Genomic DNA, 20,230 nt, shown 5'->3' with positions numbered 1-20,230 from the left:
TTTATTCTAAAGGCTATTATTATACAGCTTCTGCGTACTTGGATGACAAAAATCCGTGGTAGTGATCCGTTTCGCTCTTGCACGTATTCTCGATCTAAATGGTAACTGTATTCAATTGCATATTTCTTTATTTTTTCTTTCTTCTCAGGGGAACCTGTCTTGGCTGTAGTGGTGTTTAATTAGTATGACGATTGTAAGTGTAATTTGCTTACCTATGACATAAAGTCCATTTGAGTTTGTGTTTGGTGATATCATTCATTCATAGTCATATATTCTTAGTTCTAGCCCTGATCGAGTTGGAGGTTTTCCAGAACACAGGGTTTTTCAAGTGCGAAGCTAAACAAGTAAAATATAAAAAAACGGCCTTAACTAAGGATTTCGTGCTTCGAGAGTTATTCTTAGCCCCGCACTAGGGAAACCCTGTATCGCGTGTGCCGTGGACACACGCATAGACAACCACAAATTACACCGAAAGTCACGAGATAAATAAATGTAGGCCACACAAGTATTTCTTTCTCCCGGCCCCGGGATCTCTGCGTGACAGACCAGCATGGTAACCGTTCGACCACGGAGGCAGTTAAGGTAGGCAGCAGAGTAGGGCTGTAGTAGTAATGTAGTAGTGTGTTGAACTAATCACGATTCCGTATTTGATTGACATGTACTCTTACTTCAAACAAAAGTGCCTCTTGGTTGTAATTGCGAATTGATTGTTCGCTTTGTTATGAAGTGAATTCATAATTTCCTCGTGAAATAGATGTAGAATATAATAATAATATTATAGTGGGCCATATAACCGTACAAATGACCTAGTCTCAAATTAGTTAATAATTGTAATATGAGAACCAGTGTAACCAAATTAACACGAAAATAACCAATATAAAAAGTTTCCTCCAGATAAGTACCTACTGCCACATTATCTATTTCTGCCGCCAAGCAGTTATGTAAGCATTAATGCGTTCCGGTTTTGAAGGGTACTGCTGGTAGTGATATAATAATAACGCACACACTCATATCCTCGCATTAGAGAAACCCTGTATCGCGGGTTCCATGGATACATACATAGACAATCACAAATTACTCCCAAACTCACTGGCGTGTCGCTTACCATCAGGTTCACGACTTGTTTATCCCGTCACATTGACCCTTCTGGGGATCGAACCTGAGATCTCTTCATCTAATGCCTTATATAGCTAACTGCTGTGACCAACATCGTCAATACGAGGGCACATTTCTTGAAGGAATCACTCAATAATAATAAGGAAAATTCAGAGTAAAAGAAAATAAAATTGTTTTCTAAATTATTTATTGTTTATATTTTAAATTTATCACCAAAACTGCAGATCACACTTTGGTACAAAAACAACATTACAAAATCTGTAATATTAAAAATATTGCTAACGAACGATAAAATATTATTCTGGTAACAATTTAACAAAACAAAAGTTTTGTAAAACATACTCTAAGTTACTGTAATAAAGTTTTCAATGAATTGCTAAAATTGACTTTGTTTTTATAGTTAATTATAGAGGTTTTGTATGTTTCAACATAGGTTATGGATAGGTGCTATACAATACAATATGTACTATCGTATATATTTTACTTTCTTTTCTAATATTTTTAACAAATCTAAGCAATTGAAATAGAAATTATTAAATGATGGGTTATATTTTTGATACAAATAGGTTTTGGAGACACGCACAGATATATAAGAATCTGAAGAAGTATTTTTCTATGTTCTATTAAAATATTTGGTTAGCTACGAAAAAGGTCCCATAAGTAATTCAAGAATTAGAAAAATGATCTAACATTATTTAATAGTCGTAATTCTACTGGATTCCATATAAAAGTTTGGTGTACATAATTTATAGAAATAGATGAAGTTTGTCATCTTATTTGGACAACCTTAAAAAAACATATCCACGACATCAGCCACGATAAACGAAATCGTCCTTGAAAAAAATCACTCATCATCAGGTTTATTGCTATAAAGTACTAGTCTATCACTTTTATTATCATGAAACTACCTTGAACAAAATATTTACATGTACACTTCACATTGTTTATTGTTTCCACGGTTTTCATGAAACGATGGCGACAACTCTTATAAATTCAATCCAATATCATACTGATGTAGTAATTTGTTCGATGAGGTGTCGCTCGCGATGGCGGCATGGGGCGCGACATGAGCCCGCTCTACTCCAGGTGCTGGGGCGGCGAGCAAGGCCCTCGGGCACACTGCGAGATGGCCGCAGTGGTGCGCGTCTGCAGCATTCCGGATAGTGCGGGTAAGCTGCTGAGCAGCACATGCGATCCAAAGGAGCAGCGTACGAAAGTGATTTTGGCAGACGAGAACTGCATGTCGGCCCCGGCCAGGCGCAATACGCTGTCGCTCCACCAGCGCTGCAAGCACACCAAGCTGGTTCACACCTTGGTGGCGGTGTCCCACACGGGCAAGCTTCCGGGCGTGATATTGTCGGAGCAGGCGCAGGCTGAGGATCTGGATCTCTTTTTGAAAAGCCAACGAAGAATAACATTACAGCACCAGCTAACGTTGCTGCAGTAGAAAAGTAGAAACCTGCTCTTGGAGCTTGCTGGTTGATGTATCCAGTAACTGGTACACCCACTATCACAGGTATCGCTTCGGCGCTTTGTACGAAACCTAGAAGGAATGATATAAATCTTAATATTCCATTTCATTGATGCTTCAGTACCAGTACTTTTTGAAAAACTTACCCCAAACTTTTGTGAAGTGACGTCCACGAACACGTTCCATGGTCAACATCTTCATAGAGTACAAAAATCCTCCTAAACATAGGCCGTACATCCATGCGAAAAGTACGTAGCCGTGATACCCTTCGACGCTGCTCAGAGCGAGCATTGAGATACCTGCAATATATCAACTTAGTTTTAGACGAACTTTAGAGTTGTCGTAAAAACTATAACTTGAAGTGAGTATACTTACCTATACCCAACATAGCAGTTTGGCATAAATACTGCTTCGAGACGAGGCACTGAGCCGATGGACGCACCAGCACGAGCCCAAAGCCGGCGCACCCGAGGACTGCAGCAAACCCCAGAAATGTCTGAAGCAGCACTAATGCACTCTCCTCTAAACCTTCTTGAAATCCTTGTAAAGCCTGATAAACAGTAGAAGTAGAAAGTAGTAAGAGTAGTAGAAAGACGCAGGCAAGTTAAGTAACAGTTTATTTAATCGTGTTTACGTCTTTAGTATAATTTGACTTACCAGAAAAAAGACTGGAGTGTAAAGTCCAAAAGCAGCTAATCCCGCCGACAACAACAAAACTTTGGCTGGCCGCGAACGAAGCGGACTTAAATCAATAAGCGGGGGTCTTTTTAGGCCTTTCAGTTTCTTTTCTTTTACCTGCAACGAACATTATTAAGGATGTCACATTTCCCGAAGCACCGTAAAAAATTGATACCATTATAACGAAAAGACATCGACTAATTAAATTTTGAAACCCTCGACCCTCGGTTCATTGATTAGGCATTTTATTTAAAGCACAATTCGGCAAAGGGGATTATTATTCTCTGAGGTTTTGGGTCCTCATTAAAAAGGGCTATTTGATAATAATATTATTAGAGAGCGACAGCTGACCTTTCGTCGTTGGTTCTTGAGATGTAAAATAGCGCGACGTTGTGGGTGGTAAAGGGAGGCGCTTCGGTACACAGCACTGAGGAAAAATGCTAAAACGAGGACTCCGGTCACTGCTTGCAGTCCAAGTCTCCAGCCGAGTTTTCTGTAACAATTCCTTGTTATTATTTTCTTGAACACCACACTTATATTTTGTTACTAAAGATAAGTTCATTAGTACGGAAATATTATGCGTTGCACATATTCTGATATTTGCAATGCATTAAATGCTCAAGGGCAAGTTGCTGTTACTTAGTTATTTTGGACACAACATACTGCTTGAACCCCTGACATAGAGTTTGCATTATTAAGTCAATGAACTATGACATACCCAACAGCTTCTTTATAAGCGACACTGAACAGGGCGATTCCAACGCCACTACCCGTATGTGCCACCAGCTCCACAAACTGCCGCCTTCTGCGAAAGTATGTGCCCAGGACCAGTCCAGCCGATTCGCGCACCAGCCCGCATCCCACTCCAAGGACCACTCCTTGAAAATAATTTTTCATTATGATCGGATTGGCCATCGGTAATTATTTAAGTACCGTGATTTTAATGATTACTCCATTCGATATGCGTACATATATATGTATAGGCATATTACCTTAATCGGATTCTTCTGTTACTTGAAAAAAATCGTTACAAACTCTTACCCAATAAATTACCATTGGTTTGGCAAATTAGTGAATACGGTTTTCACCGAATTAGATTTCGACGGTTCGCAAAGGTTCAAAAGCTGAAAACAACAATTCTATTAGGTTGTAAGTCCCTTTCGAGACTGCAGACCTGAGACTGATCCTTCGTGGCCGCACCATAAGATACCCCTGGTTGTCATATGGCTTATTGGTGTTGTGAAAAAATTGTATCTTAACATTAACACATTCAATATTATATAAAGCTTTTTCTCTTAAAAACGAAAACGCAAAACCAATGAAAAAAAAAATATTATAAGAAATTGCCAACCAAAAAACATTATAATCCCAGATGGCAATTCCATTTTTTGTTGGCACAGCCCATCTACACGGTCATGCGTCCCCGGTCTGCGAATAAATTCCAACTGTATACGCTTTTTTTACTTTGTGCGTGAGTGGATGTATAAGGCATTACATCCATGTAAATCAAACCGTGCAAGTTTATTCGCTATGAAAAAAAAATGCGTCCCATAAGACCTCAGTAAGAGGAGTCTATTGTGTAGCACTCACCATAGCTAAGCAGGGTTTGATGAAGTTGTGTAGCAAAGGAGGTGAAGAGACATGCTAGTGGCAGCAGCAAACCTCCAAGAAGGGCTGCCAACCGCGGAGAGTGTTTCCTCGCGGCGACCAGCGCACCGGCGAAACGAGAAACTCCAACGCATATTGCACCAGCCCAAACTGGGCCAACGAATTTCAGCGCTAGTGGATCAAAGAAAGAAGATGAGAATTTCGTACCCTTGGTATATATAACCTAGATTCACTTCAGGTCACTTTGCGACTGTGGCCAAACTTTGGCCGCAATTGCAAAGTGACAATACTCGTATTTAGAAAAGAGGTTTAAAGATTCGACGAATGAAATTAGTTGATAACTTTTTAAGCTCAAATCGAGTTATATATATATAGGAAGTGAAACTGTTTTTCCGGGTTTAAATCGTGTATATTTGTTTTTCAAACAAACCAACGTTTCGGGCCCTTTACAGGTCCCATGGTCACGGTTGATTGAGGTGGTACAGTCATCAACCAGTTATGTTATTCGGAAAAATAGTTTCATTTCCTATGTGTAACAACCGCGAAAACCTAAGAACTCGAGTTGTATAATTTCACATATACATAATTTGTTTCATGTAGTTTGTACTATTTTTATGACTTTCATGTGACAAAAATAAAAAGAAATGGCGTGTGATGGTTTTATTATACCAAGGGTACGATTTATTCACACAAATTTCAATTATATATCAATTACACGACCACAACCACCATATCAATCACTCATATCGATATACCTACCCAAATCCATATATCACCCATACTCGTTTAGCACAACGAAATTAATATTCTTTGAAATTAATTTCATAAGCTGTAGCGGTTTGAGACACTTCGCCACGGATGCGAATGGTGTCGTAATCACCGTCATCATTGTGATGTGACTTTGTAAATTTACGAACTTTTATATTTCTCACTTAAATCTTTTATTCCGTTCTAAAATTTTTCAAATCGAGGCTCTAATAAGAGTGACAGTTGTCATTTATAAGTGATAAATCACTTTTCAGTATCGACATAATATAGCCTAATATTGTTACTCAACTGGACGTATATATATTTCTTTTACAAGTACGTCCTAAATAAAATGTATTTGTGTTTACAGCATTAAATATATTTGTCATATTTTTTCAAAAGCGTTTTTATTTTGGACCCAATTTTGCGTTTTGTTTTTAGGGCGACAAGTATTATTTTAAGAACAGAAAAAACTGGTAATTTGCCTTAAAAACCTTATATTTTAGTAGCAGTAGAACTTCTCGTAAGTTTGTCCTGGGAAGTACTATCATCCCCTTATCTTTTTCTGCGATAATGTGAGCGTTACTGTGTTCCGGTTTTGAAGAATATAGGTGTTGGTGAAATTGCAGGCATATGAGACTGGTCAATTTATGTCTCAGGGTGATAGGCGCAGTGGCAATGTCCCTCAGACAGGCATTTGGTATCATAAAAAATACCTCGCCTATCACTGAAGCTCCCTTTACATGTCAACAAGTAAAGTACAACTCCACATTTGATTCAATTTATATTCATAATACCATTATTTATATATAATACAATGTAAATTTACTACAGTAACAGATGGACTAACAGAGGAACCAAAATACTTAAGCCATTGTTCATTTCCACCGCAGTAGCTAATTAACTCCCCAGGGCACATACACGCAGATATCATACGAATCCGTACTCCACGCAAAACACATTAGTCAGTTTGAATATGTGAGATAGTGGCAAGCAATTTGGTGAGCACCGCTGCATTCAGGATTTCACTTAACGCAAATTACACACAGAGCTCGTCACGCTTTATAAATTAACTATGATCATACTAGGCGCGATGCGACACTCGTGATAAACGAAGCGTGTTTAAAATGGAGTGCAGCAATTTTGCCAGGAGTCGGTGATAGATCAAGTACAGAAGGAAAAACCATTTAAAGATAAAATCAACAGGCGAGCAGTTTGTTATAAATATTCCGTTCACGGGCGCGTGTCTGTGAAGTTAGCACGTACTGGCTGCATGGAGGGTGGCAGCGATTACGAGCCTAGCTTGAACTCGTTAGCGACGGTGCTAAATTCCAATTTTGGCAGCAAGATCTGCCAGAGTTAAGTTCGCTGCCCTCGCCTACGCGATTGACAACAAAAGCGGCGCTCATAACCGAAATTACTTCGGCCTCTTAATATTCAGCCGAAGTCGTGAATCTTGTAAAATTAATTCAATAAATCAGCCGTCCACAAATACTGGTGTTTGGGGAACTCCATTTACTTAAACCAACTCTTAAATATTACTTATGAAAGCCCGCTGCGCGTCCAGTTAGCATAAATTACTACAGACTGCTGTCGAAAAAAACAAATTAATTAACGCCTCTAGAGAGGATAGAAGGGATTATCTAGTCGGTGTTCACGAAACGATGGTAATTAAGAATCGGAGCTCGTTTAATTTAGATAATGCAAATAAGCTTTCGTTACTATTGGGGAAAAAAGGTTGTTTGTTTATTTGAACATAGCTGGAAAGCGTCGTTGATAGATTGCCTTCCGGCCCCCGAAGATGAGACGCCAGTTGCTACAGTTTCGGAATGGGGTTCTTCCTCTATCTTGAATTCAGCGTCAACATATTAGGCGCTATTGTCATTCCCCGCGCCATTTATTGTTGTCGCTCGCTTCCAAACTCCAATTTGCTGAGCTGTCACAAATGATGCTTGTAGATCTCGTGTCTACACTATAGTTTCTTACATACAATATGTCGTTTAGTTAAATTTGGTAATTGAATTGTTGAGTAAAAAACATCATTATCATTACGCCTCCCAAAACGTGTGTACTAGAAACATTCTAGGTTACCAAACCTACTACTAAAGTTTATATGTGAAATAAGATTACCAGCATGGTCGGGGGATGGTCCAAGGTGCCTCAGTGCGTAGACATGGAGTGCTCCGTAGGCTAGTTGCAGTCCAGTTGACAGAAGGTGAGCGAGGAAAGCTGCCCCACACACGATCCATCTGAAAAGCAATTACATGTTAGGCCTTATAAGAAATCTTATGTATTATGAATTTTCAATGCAAAAAGACATTTTTTGTCCGTGTTTAGGTATTTATTTTTTCTAAACTCAAAATGTGACAAACTTTAGTACTTTACTAGCGTTCTGGACAAACTTTTCTCAAAAATGTGAAATAATTTTTTCCTTTTTATTTTTAAATAATTTAACAAGTAGAAAATTGTTTAGATGTCTGTAATAAACTTTTCTTCACACTTGCTCGTAAATGGTATGATTGCATGGTGGCTACAAAAAAATAAAAAAAATAAAATGCACGGACCTTTTTCTTTCCGTTACAGCTATGGTCGGCAACAAGGATAGAAAAAAATCCTAAGTCTAAGGTCGGCAAGGAGTTTTTTTTAATTTATCGCACAACATACTTCGTTACGTAAGTCAGGTTCAAGTTCAAGCAAGGAGGTTATTTTAGTTCAAAATAAATCATTCGCTTCAAATGTTATCTAAACAGAAATTTAACTGCAACTCTGCCACATACTACTTAAATACTTATTTTTAAGAATTTCTTATAATCGAATTATTTTGTGTTTAAGAAATTTTTTTACAATCCATCATGGCTGGACGCGTGTTTGCTTTTTACAACATTTTAATTTGACTGGAATCTACCAATCTATCTCATGAAATCTATAGAAGAAATAAAAAATAAAAAATCCCGCCATTTGCCAAATCCATAATTCTTGTGTTGTGAACCATATTTATATTGTATTTATTTCCTCGCAAATATGATGAAAACCATTGTATCTACCACGGAGGGAAAAATATACAAAACACGAGTTATTAAAGCCCTCAGCCTCTGCTTCGGGCTTCTAATAGGTCCTCGTTAGTGTTCTATTAACCAATACATACATTTTAAACCACAACAACACTCTTTCACAAGAAGTGAGTTATTCCTTTTTCACCGATTCTCAAAAAAAAAACACATTTTGAGTTAAGTCGCTATTGTATTAACAGGGCTATATGTAAGTCAAACAGGGCGTAAATTTACTTCACAAATAGGTACAAAGAACAGGTTACCCCATTTAGACATTAGAAAAGGTTCAATTTCGCTAAATATTTATTAGAAACAAATGATATTTTACAAGATGCATATGAAATTTTAGATTTTTGTGAAATAGGATTACATCTGTATGTTTTAGAAGATCATTAAATTTTCAAATCGAAACTACTTAATGACATTCTCAGTTTAATGAAATATAAACCTACATGAAACGTGCTAAAATTACCTAATCAATCAGTCTGAAATCAATTGAGGCCATGTACAGAATGTCTGCGACAGCAATTTGCTAATAGACGGACAGATTGATCGGGTGCGACATACTGTTATCATTTCATATTGGTAACATGTCTGGGGACCGGGTAACAAGGCCACGTGAACTGGGGTTTAGGATCGATATGTTTTGAACGGTAGTTAGGCTTTTAATGGTAGACGTAGACTCATTAATGCAGAAGGAGAAGCATTAATTGTTTTCGTAAAATTAAATAAAGAGAACTCCCATCCTTATAAGGCCACATCTACAAAACTGACAACTTTTCAGGAAAGAAACATAGGGCACTTTCAGATTAGATGCCTTTAGAACCGCTGCAGTGCGATTGTGGCGCTGTATCCGCGCGTCTGTACAGCTTACTTAAATTTTCATCGTCGTGAGATCCAGTCATCAGCAAATGTAAGGGACATTAAGTATCGCCCAACAAGTCGCCGGATAACGTGAGTGTTGTGTGCTGGTCTAGTGACAAACGTTAGTACACAAATAAATAATATGGACCAAGTGCGGGTAGTTAGAAAAACTCGCACGGCTAGAAAATTTTGATACCCGCCTCGTCAGTCCCTTCGAGACCATGAACTTTGCAAAACTCCGAGGTAAATAAAATATGTTTTATTAAGTTCCGAATTTAAAATCAAATAATGTATGAAATCGTGAAAGTTTAAATCAGGGTACTGTGTGAAGTATAAATTAGTTTTAAGTGTGTAGTACGAAAAATAAACCAAGGAAGTTTGTTTAGCTTGAACGCTACCACTTATAATAAATCATGGTAATTAATTCGACCTATTTTACATGGCAGGATTCGCCTTAAGATACGGCCGCAATATTTTCGACTCATTTGGTAACTAATGTCCAAATAATAATGAACTCCATTATTTTGAAAAAAAAAAAGAAACAATTTCGCAATTACAAGATCTCTAGCTAGGCACTTTAAATCTTTTTTATTATCTACTTCATTCATATCATTTTACTGCAATTTTATTCAAATAAAGTTCGTTAAATTGAAACTCGCGCGTTTTTATTTACGAACTACATAAGGTCACTGACCGCACCGCACATCTCAGCACGCTTTAGGGAATCACCACACTTGTCGACACGGAATCGCATTAAGCCGGTCAGAAAGAGCTATGTTTATGTAATATGAGCGAAAATGACATGCGTTGCGTGTCGGTGGTCCAAGCGGAAGGCAAACGCTCAGTCCTTTTCGTTCATATCGCATGGACGTAAAGTTCATTATTATTGATACAAAGATCAAACAAACACTTTTTCGTAGCCGTAGAGCTCTTTGTGAAACAATTCGTTCAGGGAACTACTGCCACCTTACCTATTTTTGACGCCAAACAGTAATGATAGCTTTACTGCGTTCCGGTTCAGAAGGGTGCTGGTGAAATTACAGGTACATGGGACTTGTCAACTTAAGTCGCAGTTGTAGTGCCCCTAAGATCTTTGCGATTTAACTTAGCTTTGAGTGGCACCGTAACTGTTTTGGATAGGTGTGTCGCTTACCACAGACTTGTTCGAACAGGCCGTGCGCCTGGTGGCACAATTTGTTCGTCCCGTCACTTCGTCTTCGATTCAACTAGACTCGAACCAGCGTATGTTGCCTCAACGTGGCGACCGCTCTGCCGACTAAGCTATGGATCGAGTCAGTAGATCTCACGAATTTCTTTATATGTTTGTTGCGGATCTTTGTATCGGGTTTTTAAACGGATTTCTTTGCCGTAACAACGCCTGTCAGAACCTGTGAAAGTTTCTTCATTATCTCAGGTACCAGATAACTAAGACAGGATGTCGCTATGTTAATTGCAATATTTTTATTTTTGGTTTTATTTTATATAATGATGTTTTGATTATTATGAGAATTCATGATATACTCATCTATTTTTTCCGTTTAATAATAAGGACAAACTAGTTGGGTATTTTCACAAAAATGGACGAATATCATGGTAGTAAACACAACGTGATATTCAATAAAATAAAAACATGAGCACAAAGTTTTTTATGACCGGCTCAAGCCAATTCCACGTTAAAACGAGTCACCGGAGGAGAAGCGGGAAAAACCGTTTTGCTAGGTCAAATGGTTTAGGTATTTACTATTGAATAACGTTCTTACAAGAAATATACGATACACATAAGGATATTGCCTAAAGAGTGTGCTAATTTATTAACGATAAGATGTACTTTACCTGGTTATATAAAATCCTGAAAACAGCCAAAATACAAGTCTAAGACAAATAATTCAAGAATTAAATAACTGACTAGTAAGATATTTCTGACAATCTGCTAAATTTTGGTTTTCAACTGAGAGCCCATAGTTATTACATTCACATTTTATCCTAAAATTTGAGAATTGTCCAGCGGTTTAGCAACGTTGGATCTGTGTAAAATTATCTAAGCCTGTTCTTATTTTATTCATAATTAATAATTGAGGGGCGGCCTCCCACACATCACCTCCTAAATTTGAACGCGAACCTAGACATTCAAATACCTCGCCTTAACAAGTGTGATGAGTTCCATATGCTACGTGGTGAGGTAGTTACTCTATATTTACTATGTTCAGTACATCTCTTGCCAACATAGGGCCTCCTCTAACGTTATTTATTATTTTCTATCATAAGTCATCCTCCTCCAGTTGGGCTCCATTGTAAGCTTTTTGTCATTCTCCCAACTTTTGTTCTCACTTCCCGAGGCTTATCTTGCTTTTGGGTCTGGAACAAGTTTACTCCATTTCTCTCCAGTAATCCTTAAGGAATCCGGTATTAATACAAGCAGTGAAATAGTTGCTCTGTGTGTGGACGCAGAATAACAACGAACTCATATTGATATAACTAGATATAAATAGCCAAATAAATATAGTACTGAATCCGGTTAGACTACGTGAGAAGATTAAAGGTTCCTGTTAACTAAGTAACGAACACCCGCGAGAAAGAACTATTGTTTTATATGTATTATTTTGTTTTTGGCCTTGCTTAGTTTGGGATACAGTAGTTTTAAATACTTTATATAAATGCACTATGAAAAAAACATTGTTGGCTGAGAGTGCCAGTGATATTGTAGTTCCATGACAATAAAACATCGTTATAGAAAATATTTTTTTTATATTTTTATATTTTATATATATATATATATATATATATAATACCAAGTGACGAGACGAACAAGTCGTGCTCCTGGTAAGAGACACGCCTGTCCATAACAGTTGCAGGCACTCCATCAAATACTGCTCAGAGCTTTAAATTGTAAAGATCTTAGGGGTACTTTCGTAGCCATTGCGCCAGTCACCCTGAATTATAATTTTACCAGCACCCTTTCAAACCGGAACGCAGTAATGCTCACTTGCTTGGCGGTAGAAATAGGTAATGTGGCAGTATTTCCTTGGACGAACTCTTTCACAAGGAGCTTTACTGCTACTAATCATTTTGTCGTTCCATGACAATAAAAACTTTGTTATTGGAAGTAAACACTTGTCGGCTTTCAGCCAAACAAAGCTTTTCTTAGTGTATCGCATCGATGCTTTATCTACATTGATTTAGGACTTTAATGTAATGAACACACTGTTTATTTTAGATTCTAGCTTCTCCCATAGCGTAAAAAGTAAATTTAGAATTTTTAAATTTGCATTGCATACCGTCTATTCCCGCCATAAGGACTGTCGGCTGGGGTCAGGGACATAGGTAGGGACAAGAACTAAAGAACCGTGCCGTGCCGTGCCACTTTCTGCTTATAAATACTTCGCTTATCTAATCATTTCCAATTTATTTTTAACCGACTTAAAAAAAGGAGGAGGTTCTCAATTCGACTGTATGTTTTTTGTATGTACGTTACGCGATAACTTGTGAACCGATTTTGTGGATTCTTTTTTTGTTGCAAAGAGAGTACTTCAGTAGTAGTCCCATTTAAATTTGAAAAGAATATTCCACCTTAAAGGGTGACAAACTAAGGGATGAATGACTTTTAAGGTCGGTTGTTTTAGTACTCTGTACTGAGATTATTAATACTATAACTATGTTTACGTAAAAAAGAACTTTTTTTGAGAAATCATTCAATTGACAAAACAAGTTGAAAGAGCTTGGAAATTTAACCCAACCATATCCATACCTCTTACTTGATCAAATTGGCTTTACAACCATTCTACCCAAACATAAATATTGAAACCATAGGTTGGAATGCCACAGAAATCTAAAGGTGCCTACACATTTGCTCGACATTAACGATCGACAGTGTCACACAAATCTGTAGGTACCTTAATCGCCTGAAGTTATTATTAAAACAAAAAATCGAACACTCAGAAAAAATTCTTTCGATCCGGCCGGATTCGAACCGACGTCTTTTAGCATACCTTGCCAGACGCTATACTAACTAAGCCACGGAACGAACCAACGGACCTGACCAATTTTTCTATGTGGTTTTTGTCGTGTCTTTGTATTTGGTTTTTTCAACGACTTTTTAGCCGTAGCGCCATCTATGAGAAATCTTCACTTAGATACCTTTACAGTTACCAGCCCTGGCTAGAGATGTCGGTGTTCATTGTATTTAAATTTCTATTGAATTGATATTCAATTATTTTTTTATGTAAAATTATTATTATTGTTGTTATTATTATTATTATTGTTGATCAGGTACTGCTTTGATAAGGACAGCCGTGGTAGCCTAACGGTTTGACCTACTGTCTCTCAAGCAGACGGCCGTGGGTTCGAATCCGGGCGTGCACCTCTGCGTTTTCGGAATTTATGTGCGAAATTTAAATTTGAAAACCATGAGATTTTCGGTGATAGAAAACATCGTATGTGAAGTTTCCAATCCGCATTAAGAATCTGTGGAAGTGTTAAATCTTAACCAAACTTAATTTAAATAAAACTTTGGAAAAAATATACAATAAAATTGAGAATATACATTGATTAGAATACAGTGTGAAAACGCGATTCGTAAAAAATTTCGCTGTACAAAAAAACACAAACACCTCGAAATTTTAAAAGAAAACCGCTTTATTCAATACGTACTTTACATGTGCCAACGATTATTTTTATATCAACTGAACTAAATAGAATACGTATAGCACACGATATACATTTTTCAAATGGCTTTAAATTCGTTTGTAAGAAAATAAATTCTGAAATAAAGCCAATGTCCCTGTCGCTCGAATCAAGCAAAACTAACCGTATTAGTATGAGATAAATTTGAATTCTAGCGGAGGTAGTATCTCTTAAGCTCTCGTGGAAATAACAGCACAAACCCTCACATTGTGAGAGGAGGCCTGTGCCCAGCAGTAAGACTATATATGTATAGGCTAACTATTATAGAACTGGGACTATATCCACCTAAGCCCCAGCAAACTACAATGGGAAATGCGCTAAACGCCAATTTGCATTAAAAAGTACTTAATAATATACAAGTTTCAGGCAATAGTTTAAAACGAAAAACGCATTTGTCTAGATACACTATAGAATGATAAGAGCTAAATTTGAATAGGATATTTTCGTTATAATATACACTGGGCATTTACGTGATTATAGGACTAATATTTTCGTCATTCTCGGACTAGTTCACTACTTATCTAATTTCCTTTAATTAAGTTTTTATTAATTAATTTTTCGATTTTTTTATCGTGCAATGTTATTTAATATTCAACTATTGTATCGTGAAATATTATTTAATAATTACATCATAATAATATACTTGAATATTTAAATAATAATAAATGCAACGGAAATTGCGTAGTGAACACTAGTCCGAGAATGACCGATTCATGGTCTGAATTTGAACTACTTCTCGGCCTTAGAAGGATATATATAGGCTAACTATTATTATTGTTAAAAAGGTACTGCCTAATTTACAAGGCAACGTATTCATCAAGAAGTTTAGGCAATTCGATAACGTACCGTTGAGATACGAGTACCTAAGATCAATATAAGTTTACCGTGTATATCAAATGGCAACATTTCTCGACCGAAGGTAAAGTTGTAAAAGGCCTGTCGTATTTATCTCGCGTTAGTCGAGATGGGTCGACAGATGATAAGTCTTCATAGTATGTCACGCAGAACCACGAGGGAAATTCGAGATTCGTGTTCACGCGTCTCCCCGCTTGTTGGACCATTTATCCCAACTAGACAGGTTATGACGTGTCGCCAGATAGCGACTAGTATCACCCGCGAGACTCGTATTGTTTTAAGAAGGTTACCATAAGTGAGTTTCACTGTATTCGCGATAATATATAATACTTGAGCCGAAGTGTCTTTAAAAGAATACTATCACGAATAAATGTAGGCAATACTTTAGAAACTAGAGCTTTCAATGTCGCTGCATTTCCGCTTTCCGGGAAAAATATTCGAGATTCGAAGAGGTCTTTTGAGACTTTGGAATAGATGAGACCTGATTGTATTACTATCGTTCTTCTAACTTCTTCTTTTCTGCTTCGCTAAACAAAGTTTAATATATTATGAATTTTTATTGAATTGATATTCAATTATTTTTTTGTGAAATTATTCCACTAGTTTGTTATAATTATTAATACAAAGATCGAACACTCAGAAAAAATCCTTGGATTGGCCGGTTTCCAACCGACGTCTTCTAGCACGCACTGGATGCAAGTACATAGAAAAATTCGTGAGGTCCGCTGGTTCGTTCCGTGGCTTAGTTGGTATAGCGTCTGGCATGGTAAGCCAGAGGACGTCGCGTCGGTTCGAAACCGACCAGATCGAAGGAATTTTTTCTGAGTGTTCGATCTTTGTATTAATAATAATAACGAAGTTAAATATAGTTTCAAATAAATAATAATAATAATATACAACCACAAATTACACCCAAACTCATGGGAGAAATAAGTGTAGGCCATACAAATATTTCTCCGGGCCCGGGAATCGAATCTGGGACCTCTGCGTGGTAGTCCGTCATGGCAACCGTTCGGCCCCGGAGGCAGTTAAAATAAATTATAATAGAGTTTCAAGCCTGATCAGGTACTATCTAGCTTTTTTAATAGCAGTAGAGCTCCTTGTGGAAGAGTTCGTCTAGGGAAGTACTGCCACCGATAAGATAAAAAACGGATAAAATTTCTGCCGCGAAGCGGTTATATGAGTATTATTGTGTTCCATGTGGCAGTGGCAATGCCCCTCAAACCTTCGTGATTAATAACTCTGAGTGGCAATGCAACTGCTACGAACAGGCCTGTCGCTTACCACCAGGTGCACAACTTGTTCGTCCTGTCACTTCGTATCATAAAAAAATCTCTCCAAATTATACTAAGCTCCGCTCTACCGTCTTGCAATGTCCACGTAACCAGAATAAAAAAATTACTGTTTTTAGCAGTTTTAATACTGTTTAATTAAGTGACTTAAGTCTTACTTCTTGATAGTCTCGAAAATGACAAAAATATGTCGAAACTCCAGGAATTTTCGAGACTGAGATTGCCGGTTAAAGCCCTAATAGAAACATTCCAGGCAGAGCGAGCAACGTCGTATCGAAACGCAATTACGTAATGTTTCCCCGGAGACTTGTATAAAAATACCTGACGTGACATTTTTCTCATACGAAGATTACGTTTGCAGTAACCGTATTGTCATGGAATTTTAATGAATAATTTTAACTTAAATTTTTGTTAATAGCAGAAAGTAAAAAACAAATATAGATACCTAAGAAACACAAAGAAAAATTCCCCAAGACCGAAAGAATTATTTTTTGTGTTCGATCTTTGTATTAATAAATTATAACAAACTAGTGGAGCAATACCACAGAAAATAAATGAGTATATAATAAAACATGATAGACAATAAAATTTATATTAAAATATAGAGAATGTTACAATTTGGACAGTAAATAAAGTAAGTATCTGCAGGGTACTTTAAAGGTGCCTACATGTTTTCTCGATTTTGTGACTATCGCCACGTGTGATTATATACAACGAGTAATTATGTAAGCAACACACGATCGACATCATATTTTTTGTCGATCAACCCATGCAATCAAACAAAATCGATAAAATCGAGCAAGGCTATTAACTGACAAATGTAACTGATCATCAAAACGCACCTAATTGAGAAACAAAAACGTCGTCAAAAATCGAACAAATCTTTAGTGTTCCAGTTTTGAAGGATAAGGGTGCTGGTGAAAGTACAGGCCCATGGGACTTATCAACTTATGTTTCAGGGTGACGGGCGTAGTGGCAGTGCCCCTCATATCTTTGCGATTTAAGCCTCTTGAGTGGCATTGCAACTGCTATGAACAAACAGTAGTTTACCATCAGGCGTACGATTTGTTCGTCCCGTTCCTCGATATAAAAAAAAAACCTTATTAGTTTATACTAATAATGTTTTTTTGATAATGTTGATGAAAATACAAAAATTTTAATGTTGATGAAGCTATAATTATTTATAGCTTCATCTACTGCTGTCCTATAAACGCATAGAAAGACACCCACACATGTCCTTTACCGTCGGTTTTCGTAAAAATTGGGTTTGAATATATTTCTTTAGAAATATGTATAATCTTTTCGTATTGCATTGGCTTGTTCAGTTTAATAGCAATGGATTATACTTACCCCCATCCTCCTTCCGGGTAGAAGTGGTGTTTGATGGCACGGGTGTCGAGCTCGCGGCGCCGCAGCGCGGGAACCGTGCGGTGAAGCGAGCGCAGCTCTCGCTCACGCAAAGCGCCACCAGTCGACTCCTCCTCGCCGTCAGGCCAACCGTCTGCACAATTCACGCATTCTCTAGCAATTGCACTCCATTTACCATACTCCAGGATTACGACGCTCTTTATGCAAACATGTAGCACAACAACAATCAATCAAGCAAGGTGTAACATTGCCACATCCGGAAAATGACAAATTTTGAAGAGATGTTTAAAGATTCTACGAAAGAAATTAGTCGATTACTTTTTTATGCTTAATTAAAAGGGTAACAAAAGTACATATACCTATACATAATATATTTCATGTAGTTTGTATTATTTTAATGACTTTCATGGGATAAAAAACAGTTTTGGCGTATAATCACATTTGGCTTTATTATAGGTACCATTAGTACGCAATATCTGGGGAACTACCACGAAATACGAAGTAATGAGCGCAGTTCGTGATTTCACGTAAATATTTGTGGATGCCTTACTCCGAAATGGTAGCTATCGTATCGAACATTTGACATTACTGTCATCATAAAACTGACTTTTGTGTAGTACGTGTGAGCTTCGTTGCGGACGCAGTCATGTAGATCGTATTTCGTGGTAGACCTCCTGGAATAGTTTGATTTTACAAAGTGACTCAGCAGAAAAGGAAAAATATAGGTGGATACAGGTGAGCTACCGGATGAATTTATTACCCATGGTCCACTCAGTTGGACATAGGTCAACTACGCGAAGAAATAATTCCCCGTAGTCCACCGAGTTGAAACAGTCAGGTACTTAGTTCACGGACAAGAAGCGTATTTTTTTGCCAACATTAACAATTCGCACCCTTCATGGAAGAATGGCATAAGTGGAGTGCGTACAACATTAGTCGATAGTTACAAGAATTGGAGAGGATGTGGGTTATATTTTTCTGTATCTAATGGAACAATAAACGTTATTGAAATTTATGCCATTCTTCCATGAGGGGTGCAAATCGTATTTGATAACATTTTAAGGTTCAAATTAATACTATTTACGAAAATCCGATTTGAATTTCATTATGTATACATACGTAACTATGCCCATCCCTTATGAAACCCTTTGAGGTTATTCCAATAAGGAACTTTGACTTTGGGGTCAAACCCTAGCAGGAATTAGTCCACGTATCAAAGGATACTATTTCGTGTCATTATCCTATATAAATCCCGCTGTTGGTTACGGGTATCCTCAAAGGAGATACGAGTTGGGTTAGGTTAAGATTTTGTATCATTGTGGAAATGAAACTATTTTTTGCACTTAAATTGAAAGATCATGAGACTGAAACCATAGTACAATGAAGCCGCGTTTCTATTTGTCTGACGTGACGTGTCGTGACGCGCTCTGATGACATGACTAGCGTTCATATCCATATGTCGTATTCTGACGATATTTTGAAACAATACCGACGTGATTCTCTGAGAGTTCATAAAGTCCGATTATCTTAGCGTCACAACACAGCACAGGCGCGTGCACACTTGTCTGATCTGACGTGACGCGGCCGCTCTGCCGAATCCTGACGCAGATCGGGATCGCTTCTGATGCGACACAACACAAGCCGTCACGACAAATTGCGACACACTAATATAAATCTAAGTGTATGAAATCGATACCGTTCTAACACGTCCGACAAATGTAAATATAGCTTGAGACAAGTATGGTAACTCCATACAAACGTAGCAGCGTGGCTTGCGAGTGTGTGCTTTCATTATTGTGCGAATGTGTACGTACGTACACGGCACTCAGCGGGCGTGGCACACATACAAGCCGCGCTACTACGTTTGTATGAAGTTACCAACATAGTGGTCTTTATAAACTATACCGAAACATTAGTTTATTTGTTAAAAAACCAATATTATAATACATACATCATTAGAAGATCACCATGTTTGTAACGAAATTTAACAGAGAAAGGACTCATATAGATATAATTAAAACAGACATTAACTCACAAAAAATTGTTTAACAAGTAAATATTCGTAAGTGTGTCTCACCATAATGCGGCAGGCAGTTGTAGCTGGTGGAAAGCGGGTGTCGGCAGCGGCAGCGCGGCGGCGGGGCGCGGGGCGGCGGCGGCGGCGAGGCCGACGGTGAGGGCGACCACCAACCGTCCATCAGCCGGCCATGGCTGCTCGCGCACCCGCACCCGCACCCGCGCTACCTGTTGCCCGTGAAAAAAAAGCTGTCATTAGGAAAATTCTATCGTATATTCCTGACTTTGCCTATTGCTAAATGCATAAATATCTAATTCAGTAAACTGTATGAACATTAGCGATTCACTACATTTATTAATGCATGCGGTAAAAGCGAAGAAGAACTGCCGAACTGCCGACGCGAAACGCTCGTCTTTTTCTGACCAGCTTTATGCGATACTGTGTCGATAAATGTGCTCGCTCCCTCACCAACAGGTATTTGATA

The 20,230-nt window shown here is 37.8% G+C and overlaps 1 protein-coding gene across 1 annotated transcript; it reads right to left on the bottom strand.

The window, feature by feature from the left end:
- Positions 1 to 1,610: 1,610 nt before the first annotated feature.
- LOC113231347 (monocarboxylate transporter 4-like) lies at positions 1,611 to 19,954 on the bottom strand. The gene is made up of 10 exons (XM_026465637.1): positions 19,807 to 19,954; positions 17,712 to 17,862; positions 7,751 to 7,869; positions 4,856 to 5,044; positions 3,984 to 4,143; positions 3,617 to 3,758; positions 3,245 to 3,382; positions 2,963 to 3,137; positions 2,734 to 2,886; positions 1,611 to 2,659 (listed from the first exon to the last, which is right to left on the bottom strand). Exons 1-10 carry the CDS (start codon positions 19,925 to 19,927, stop codon positions 2,121 to 2,123), a joined length of 1,887 nt encoding a protein of 628 aa, XP_026321422.1. The 5' UTR covers positions 19,928 to 19,954; the 3' UTR covers positions 1,611 to 2,120.
- Positions 19,955 to 20,230: the final 276 nt, after the last annotated feature.

Source organism: Hyposmocoma kahamanoa, unplaced genomic scaffold, assembly GCF_003589595.1.
Source record: "Hyposmocoma kahamanoa isolate Upper Pololo Valley unplaced genomic scaffold, ASM358959v1 65, whole genome shotgun sequence".
Classification (NCBI taxonomy): domain Eukaryota; kingdom Metazoa; phylum Arthropoda; class Insecta; order Lepidoptera; family Cosmopterigidae; genus Hyposmocoma; species Hyposmocoma kahamanoa.
Note: the sequence above shows the minus strand (reverse complement) of the source record. Positions and strands in the feature narration are given on the sequence as shown.